Here is a 9441-nt window from a genome sequence, read left to right on the forward strand (position 1 = left end):
ATATAGCCCTCGTGTAGCTTTGCGCGAAATTCAAAAACAAAACATACAATACATCTAAACCAAAACAAATGCAGTTGGATTAAACAGGTAAACTCGATTTCTTTATCCAGATGATTGCATCATCATATGTCTCTTGTTCTATTTTAGCATTCGCTGACTGTAACATACAGGCATATGCCTTTCGGCCAGCAAAGGATATTACAGCCAGTGACTCTTTCAACGTGAATGCACTTGAAACGAAAATTTTAAAAATTTGTATAGAAGAAAAGCAAGTCAAATTGTTCCTGCATTTCAAAGTATTGTGGTTTAAAAAGTGTGTCAAATTGAAATATATCTAAAAAGCATTCACCTTGAGATCGACAGATAGTACTGTTGTCTAATAGTGTTCAGCTTGACATGAGCAACTAGTATAAAAACGAACCTAGCCTCCGTGGCTGTAGGAGGGTATGAAGGTGGTAAAAACGAACCTAGCCTCCATGACTGTAGGAAGATATCAAGGTGATAAAAATAAACCTAATCTCCATGGCTGTAGGAGTATATGAAGGTGATAAAAATCGAATATTATAGTAGACTTTTTGTTAGAACAATATGTTACTACGTTTTTCAAGAAAAGATCCTTGTATGTTGTTAAATTGTGTAGAAACATTTCCAAGCAAGGAACTTTCGATGTTCTCTGTGGACAATCAATGAGCACAAAAACTACATCCTAACGTACTCCGAAACAGCATCTTTAACTATGTAATGAAAAATATGGTTACGAAAAAGAACCCTCCAAACCAAAAAAATCATTTTGATGAAGCTGGTCATGTCTTGTGGTACCATAAGCAAACAAACAACAAGGATTTGACATTATCGAAGGTTTACTAGCCAAAAACGCATAAGAATCCAGCCACACTTCAACTTCAATTGCTGTTTTCATCAGGCAAATATGATGGAATCAAAGCCACCCCATAGGCTCACATGCCTGCTAAATCGCGATAACGCTATATGGACTTTTCTGCATTTGACCTCCTTAATTAAACGTGTTTGTAGAAGTCGACGTTTACCTAAAATAGAGGTTCTGTGGTAAGATTCTCAACGTCTGCGGTCCAACCTTGTTACAATGGAAATTTTGATGTTGAATAATCACGTATATCAGAAACGCATGAATGTCTCTAGACTGTAGTATTAATGATAAATAGTAGGCTTATGGCTCTGTGTGTGTGAAGTTATAACTCACAGGTGTACAAGTAATATATATTTTGAAATTAAAGTGTATGTTTACTAACGCTACACATATACACGTAATAAGACACACACACAAAGGTGCAAATAATTAAAGCTGAAAAGTAGCGACACCTACAAACCTGGTTATCTAAACAGAGTAATTTCAAATTTGGAAGTTACTCTATAAAATATAATATCTACAGACTTATGTTTCTATCAATTAATATCAACTTCCAATTACAGAAAATACCTAATACGAAACTAAAACCGACTTCGCGATTAGTATAACTAATTAAATATGCTTTTCTTACATTTCTTCTTGTCAATAATAATAATAATTTATAACCACGTTACGTGTTGTAAACAATATATATATATGTTTATCGCCAAATAATCCACTTATAATTAAGTTTTTTTTTATCAATTTTAGCAATATGTGGTGGAGATGTTGTAATGGAAGAAGGAGTTCTACAAAGCCCAAATTATCCGGAAGATTACAGACCGCACAAAGAATGTGTATGGAAAATAAACGTACCAGAAACATATCAGGTGGCGCTTCACTTCCAATCGTTTGAGGTAAATGTTCTTAAGTTTTATTCTTTATAGAAGCAGTTTACAGTTTGAAAGTGGTATCGTTGAGTTTTGTCAAATTTCTGGTCAATTTCGAATCATTAAACCATTTCAAATTCGTGACTTTTATATCCTTCACATCCTCTCCGATATCAACGGACCGTTTCGAATTTATGAGTGTTATATCATCCTAGCTTGTATCAAAATTATCCAAACATGCGGCGCGACATGTTTTCATATTATGTAGAAGTCTGTTCTTTTCTACAAACATTGTTTTTACCAGTTATGATCTACTGGTAGCTAACTTCTTATTGTTGTTTTTTAACTTTTCTACCTTGGCTTTTTTTCACTTATTAGCAGACTGGTTTTCTACCGTTTGGCTAAACCTACAGTAGAAACGTAGGATAAGAGAAGGTTCGCTAAATTTGTACAGCAAGTATTCAAGTTTACTGTTTTGATAATATTATAGACCTTAACATTTTGGTTCAATTTTACTGTTTTGATAATATTATAGACCTTAACATTTTGGTTCAACTTTACTGTTTTGATAATATTATAGACCTTAACATTTTGGTTCAAGTTTTACTGTTTTGATAATATTATAGACCTTAACATTTTGGTTCAACTTTACTGTTTTGATAATATTATAGACCTTAACATTTTGGTTCAACTTTACTGTTTTGATAATATTATAGACCTTAACATTTTGGTTCAAGTTTACTGTTTTGATAATATTATAGACCTCAACATTTTGGTTCAACTTTACTGTTTTGATAATATTATAGACCTTAACATTTTGGTTCAACTTTACTGTTTTGATAATATTATAGACCTCAACATTTTGGTTCAACTTTACTGTTTTGATAATATTATAGACCTTAACATTTTGGTTCAAGTTTACTGTTTTGATAATATTATAGACCTTAATATTTTGGTTCAAGTTTACTATTTTGATAATATCATAGACCTTAATATTTTGGTTCAACTTTACTGTTTTGATAATATTAGAGATCTTAATATTTTGGTTCAAGTTTACTGTTTTGATAATATTATAGACATTTAACATTTTGGTTCTGCCTCTGGTTTACCAAAATCTAATTCATTAACTAATTAACCAGGGTTTAACTAACATACAAACTTTTTTCCTTCTTTAATGTCTAAACAGGGATATCAAGTTTGCATGCGAATTCTCTTTATCTGGCTTTACTGTGACAGTGAAACGTTTTCGAGTCATGCCCTGTATTATAAATTTGATAGTTTCCTTCATTTTACTTATCATATAAACAATAGACAATACAGTTTTCGAACGATGATATTAGTTTTAAGAGTAAACTATTAAATCTTAGAATCTTTATTGAAGAGCTTAGGAAAACTCAGTTTCGAAGGTCGATTTTATTTATCTAAAAGACGTAATGCAAACTGCAATAAAATTTTTATGAGTAAATAGTTAATCCGTTAAAAAATGGAGAGTAATTTAATATTTCTTTTGATAACAAGTGAAGCATGAGATTTCTGAAAATGTGAGACAACAATTTTTTGTTTTTTTTACATGTATCTTTATTTTTCATCAGATCGAGAACCACGACAACTGCGTTTATGACTACGTGGAGATCAGAGATGGACATTACGTCACGAGCCCTCTACTAGGAAAATTTTGTGGATATAAGATTCCAGATGAAGTCCATTCGAGAACAAATAAGATGTTGGTTAAATTTCATTCTGATGCGTCAGTCGAAAAAGCTGGATTCTCTGCAACCTTCATCAAAGGTTCGGTTCTAGATCGTGAATCAACTTAGGTCTAGTTCGTGAAGATGGACATAACATAGAACAGGCCCAGTACGTAAAGATGGACGTAATATAGAACAGGTCCTTTTCGTAAAGATGGACGTAACTTTTAACAGGTATAGCTCGTAAAGATGGACGTAACTTTGAACAGGTATAGTTCGTAAAGATGGACGTAACTTTGAACAGGTATAGCTCGTAAAGATGGACGTAACTTTGAACAGGTATAGTTCGTAAAGATGGACGTAACTTTGAACAGGTATAGTTCGTAAAGATGGACGTAACGTTGAACAGGTCTAGTTCGTGAAGATGAATGTAACATAGAACAGGTCTAGTTCGTGAAGATGGATGTAACATTAAACAGGTATAGTTCGTGAATGTTACATCCATCTTCACGAACTAGACCTGTTCTATGTTACATTCATCTTCACGAACTATACCTGTTTAATGTTACATCCATCTTGAACAGGTCTAGTTCGTGAATATGGATGTAACATAGAACAGGTCTAGTTCGTGAAGATGGATGTAACATTGAACAGGTCTAGTTGGTAAAGACTGACGTAACATAGAACAGATATAGTTCGTGAAGGTGGATGTAACTTTGAACAAGTCCTGTTCGTGAAGATGGACGTAACTTTGAACAGTTTTGGTTTGTAAAAGATGAATGTAAATATATAAAGTAGGAATATTTAGTAGAAATGTAACTTGTGGACTTCTGTATAACGTCACTGGAACAAATTATTTCATAAGATATTCATAGCCAAACGTTAAGTTACTCTTTATATCCCCGAAAGTAATGGTTTGATCTTTTGTTCGGTTATTTCCTGTGTAGAATACGACGTGTGTTCTGGCAAGAATCATGGGTGTGAACACACCTGTATCAACACCTTGGGTCACGGGTGTGAACACACCTGTATCAACACCTTGGGTCACGGGTGTGAACACACCTGTATCAACACCTTGGGTCATGGGTGTGAACACACCTGTATCAACACCTTGGGTCATGGGTGTGAACACACCTGTATCAACACCTTGGGTCATGGGTGTGAACACACTGTATCAACACCTTGGGTCACGGGTGTGAACACACCTTTATCAACACCTTGGGTCACGGGTGTGAACACACCTGTATCAACACCTTGGGTCATGGGTGTGAACACACCTGTATCAACACCTTGGGAGGATATAGATGTGAGTGCAAAGGTTTGATCTTTTGTTCGATTATTTCCTGTGTAGAATACGACGAGTGTTCGGGCAAGGGTCATGGGTGTGAACACACCTGTATCAACACCTTGGGAGGATATAGATGTGAGTGCAAGATTGGGTACGAACTCCATTCCGACGGGAAGAAATGTGAAGGTAGAGACCACTTGACTACAAGATTTGAAATGTCATATAATATTTTTGTTATGTTTTAAAACCATGTTTCTTGACCATGGAAAAAATGTTAAATTGTAAAGGTCTGTTGATATATTTGAATTATCATGGATATCTTAAACAGTAGTAGTTTGTAATTATGATAGTAGATTTCATTTGGAGCCGGGCGTGACTTAGTTATTACCTTGCTGGGTTGTGGATCCATGTTTCGCTGTCCGTTACAGGAAAAACCAATTAAGTAAGAGTGAAAAACATAAAACCGACGTCTTTTGGCACAATAAAAGGTACAAACTTTATTATTTACAGACTTGTTTTAGTAACACAGTTACCATCCACAAAGTAGTATCTGGTAGACGCTAGCCCTGATGATGGTAGCAGCGTTACTGAAACTGATCTGCTGTAACTAATAATAAAGATTTTACCTTTCATTGTGACAAAAAAACGTCGGTTTTTGTATTGTTTTTCAACTCTTAATATAGTAGCACAACGTGTTTGAAAAGAAATTATAAAAACAATTAAATCACGCTCTACACTTCGGGACCGTGGGTGCATTATAAGAGTGGCAGTAAAACCCTACTATTCTATTAGAATGCCCAAGAGTTGACTGTGAGGGCTGTTGAGTAGCTGCCTTCCCTCTAGTCTATCAGTTTAAAATTGGAACGGCTATCACAAATACTTCTTGAGTGAATATTTAAAATATTCAGTCAACATTTTACTAGAAATAAAAGAGTAGGTGAAAACATGGGAAAATCACACATACTTCTTGAGTGAATACTTGAAATATTCAGTCAACATTCTACTAGAAATAATAGAGTAGGTGAAAACAAAGGGAAATCGCAGATACTTCTTGAGTGAATACTTGAAATATTCAGTCAACATTCTACTAGAAATAATAGAGTAGGTGAAAACATGGGAAAATCACACATACGTCTTGAGTGAATACTTGAAATATTCAGTCAACATTCTACTAGAAATAATAGAGTAGGTGAAAACATGGGAAAATCACAGATACTTCTTGAATGAATACTTGAAATATTCAGTCAACATTTTACTAGAAATAATAGAGTAGGTGAAAACATGGGAAAATCATTCATACTTCTTGAGTGAATACTTGAAATATTCAGTCAACATTTTACTAGAAATAATAGAATATGTGAAAACAGAACAGCTAGATGTTTTGGTTCAAAATACATAAAGATAAACGTGCCGAGCTAGGATTATCAGACATCTAACATTTTATATTTTGTAATAAAATGCGCAGACGCCTGTGGAGGATTTATTGATGCAGCGAATGGAACCATTACCAGCCCTTCCTTTCCTGACCTGTACCCTCAAAATAAAAAGTGTGTATGGGAAATTACCGCTCGACCACAATTCCAAATTACCCTGAACTTCACGCACTTCGACTTGGAAGGAAATAACGTAAGTAGTTATAGTTAGTTATTATTAGATGAATGTGAGGATGATGTTTGATTTTAAACTACATCCAGGTTTAATGCGTTCATATATGTAGAAGTACTCCATCGTCAGTATTTTGTGGAACTGCCAGATAGCTTAACCTGCCGATACATTTCTTTGACGATCTGAATGTAAGCTACATTTTTAACAAGAATTAATGTAATAACCTAAAATCATTGTTGATTATTTAAGGAACTTAAAGCAAATGTATTTAGTAGGTCACACGTACACATTTGTGCACTGGTTAATCAACAGAAAATTTCTGATGTGGTGTGTGAAATTAAAGAAAATGTGTTTAGTACGTCACATGCGTACTTCTGTGCTGCTTCATAAACAGGATATTTATAATGTGGTATATGTGTGTGCGATAACTGAAAGTCAAAGTCAGTACAAATTCTTATCAGCAAACTAACACTACACCACTTAGAGAAGGTAATAATAATAATAATAGCAGTAAATGAACAGATAACTGCCATACTTTATATACACCTTGAACGTTACTGCTGAAGTAAAACAACACATCTAAAAATAGGAAACTTGTACAAATAACTACATACTTTATATACACTTTGAACGTTTCTTTTTCTTAGCAAGACTGTGAGTACGACAGTCTAGAAATTCACAGTAAAATGGACGACAATGTAGTTAGAAAACATGGAATATTCTGTGGCTCCCGTTTGCCACCTATCATAACTTCGGAAGGAAATAACCTTCGAATTGAATTCAACTCTGATAATTCGGTTCAGAAAAGTGGATTTGCCGCAGTATTTTTCACAGGTGAGAACTTTCTGTTGTTTCTCCTAAATTTAGGTTCTGTTGGCTTAGTGGGATACTTAAAAATACTCAAAAGGTGAAATTAATCACGATTAATAAAGATGGTGATGAACGATGCCGAATAGTAAATTTAACTTGTTGATGATATTATTGATTCAATTTTAGTAAAGCTTAGAGACAAATTTGTCATGTGATAACGTAAAATTATGATGTGTTCGACAACGATGTGATATAAGATTGTGATGTGTTTGACAACGATGTGATGTATGATTATGTGTTTTGACAACGATGTGATGTAAGTCTATGACGTGTTTAGTTTCTCTGTTTTCTCTTGTAATTTTTTAAGGTGGACTGAATAAAACGATTTTTACATTGACAACGATGTGATGTAAGACTATGACGTGTTTTGACAACGATGTGATGTAAGATTATGACGTGTTTTGACAACGATGTGATGTAAGACTATGACGTGTTTTGACAACGATGTGATGTAAGATTATTATGTGTTTTGACAACGATGTGATGTAAGATTGTGTGTTTTGACAATGATGTAATGTAAGACTGTGACGTGATTTGACAACGATGTGATGTAAGATTATGATTTTAACAACGATATAATGTAAGACTATGGTGTGTTTTGACAACGATGTGATGTAAGATTGTGTGTTTTGACAATGATGTGATGTAAGATTATGATGTTTGACAATGATGTAATGTAAGACTATGACGTGTTTTGACAACGATGTGTTGTAAGATTATGATTTTTGACAACGATATAATGTAAGACTATGACGTGTTTTGACAACGATGTGATGTAAGATTAAGGTGTGCTTTGACAACGATGTGATGTAAGACTATGACGTGTTTTGACAACGATGTGATGTAAGACTATGGCGTGTTTTGACAACGATGTGATGTAAGACTATGACGTGTTTAGTTTCTCTGTTTTCTCTTGTAATTTTTTAAGGTGGACTGAATAAAATGATTTCTACACATTGTTAACACTACAAGTTACAGTGACGGTGAACTCCAAAACTGTTCATAAACACTTATAACTGTTAAAAAAACAGGTGCCTGAAGTTGAAAATAATCTACCCAGTTACTTTCAAATCCAGATTATTCAATAACACATGCTATAAAATTGAAAGATGTGATATTAAATTATATCTGTTCGATTATTCTGATATAATGTACTCATCTAATTAACTCTTTATTTTCAGGCTGTATTGTACTGAAACCATTAGTAGTAGTAGTATTATACCGAAACTAAACTTCGATATAAAATTCTTACCCCACATTCTTCTCCCCCAGACAAAGACGAATGTACCACAGATAACGGGGGATGTCAACACATCTGCAAGAATGCGATAGGAAGTTATATGTGTGCTTGCCATAATGGCTTCATTCTTCATGAAAATCGACATGACTGTAAAGAAGGTAAGTTTGTGCGTGTGTTGGGGTCATTAGTCTCTTATCTCTTCTTGTAAGCGGTAAATTTGTTAGTCACTCACACTAACTCAAAGTGTGAAAAGCAAATTTTGAACTTGTTCTATAAATCATAAAATCGATATTTTCTCTTTATATAACTGATCTAATGGCGACCCCGTTGAGGTAAGGAGATACGGTGTATTGATGGTTTCTGGTTTATCTCCGCGTCTGTAAATAGTTTTTCACAATAATACTAAGTCTGAAACAAACTTGTAAGTTTTCTTGGTCTGTACTTCGAGTGTAGTTTCTATGAGATCTTTATTTTAAGAAATGATTTCACCTCTTGTCATCTCCATTGTCAGGCCTTTGATCCATAAAGAGAGTTCATTTCTAAAAACAACAAACTCAGAAATTTACTGTTATTGAAAGGGAATTGTTTCTTATAAGGAAGCTGCACTCATCACATCACTTCCTCCATTGGAGAGATTATCAGCCCTAACTACCCAGACTTCTACCCCAGCAGGAAAGAATGTGCGTGGTTATTCACCGCCACTCCGGGACACAGAATCAAATTGGTGACTATTTCTCCTTTACATATTTTGTTATTAAATAACATTCTCTTATTCAACATAATATGTTCACTTTTGAAACGTTTATTACTCCTGTATAGACTGATTACTTCATTATAAACGTTGTCTCCAAAGTATTATCTATTACTCGGATATTTTTGTCGCCAGCGCTACCTGTGTGTCTGATAGTGTTATACACTTATGTATAGAACTTACAAACATGTGTGTCTGATAGTATATCATTCGTGTTATACACTTATGTATAAAACTTACAAAC

The 9441-nt window shown here is 34.1% G+C and overlaps 1 protein-coding gene across 1 annotated transcript in view; it reads left to right on the forward strand.

The window, feature by feature from the left end:
- LOC106468570 (tolloid-like protein 1) overlaps positions 1-9441 on the forward strand; it is a gene marked incomplete at its 5' end in the record, with an annotated part of 19206 nt that overhangs the window by 8041 nt on the left and 1724 nt on the right. Inside the window, 7 exons of the mRNA XM_013929005.2 lie at positions 1637-1782; positions 3348-3543; positions 4795-4917; positions 6197-6357; positions 6984-7170; positions 8479-8604; positions 9043-9170. Coding sequence (XP_013784459.2) covers positions 1637-1782; positions 3348-3543; positions 4795-4917; positions 6197-6357; positions 6984-7170; positions 8479-8604; positions 9043-9170 — 1067 coding nt within the window. The remainder of the gene's footprint in view (positions 1-1636; positions 1783-3347; positions 3544-4794; positions 4918-6196; positions 6358-6983; positions 7171-8478; positions 8605-9042; positions 9171-9441) is intronic.

The sequence above is a fragment of the Limulus polyphemus genome, unplaced genomic scaffold (genome assembly GCF_000517525.1).
Source record: "Limulus polyphemus unplaced genomic scaffold, Limulus_polyphemus-2.1.2 Scaffold3057, whole genome shotgun sequence".
NCBI classification, from domain to species: Eukaryota; Metazoa; Arthropoda; class Merostomata; order Xiphosura; family Limulidae; genus Limulus; species Limulus polyphemus.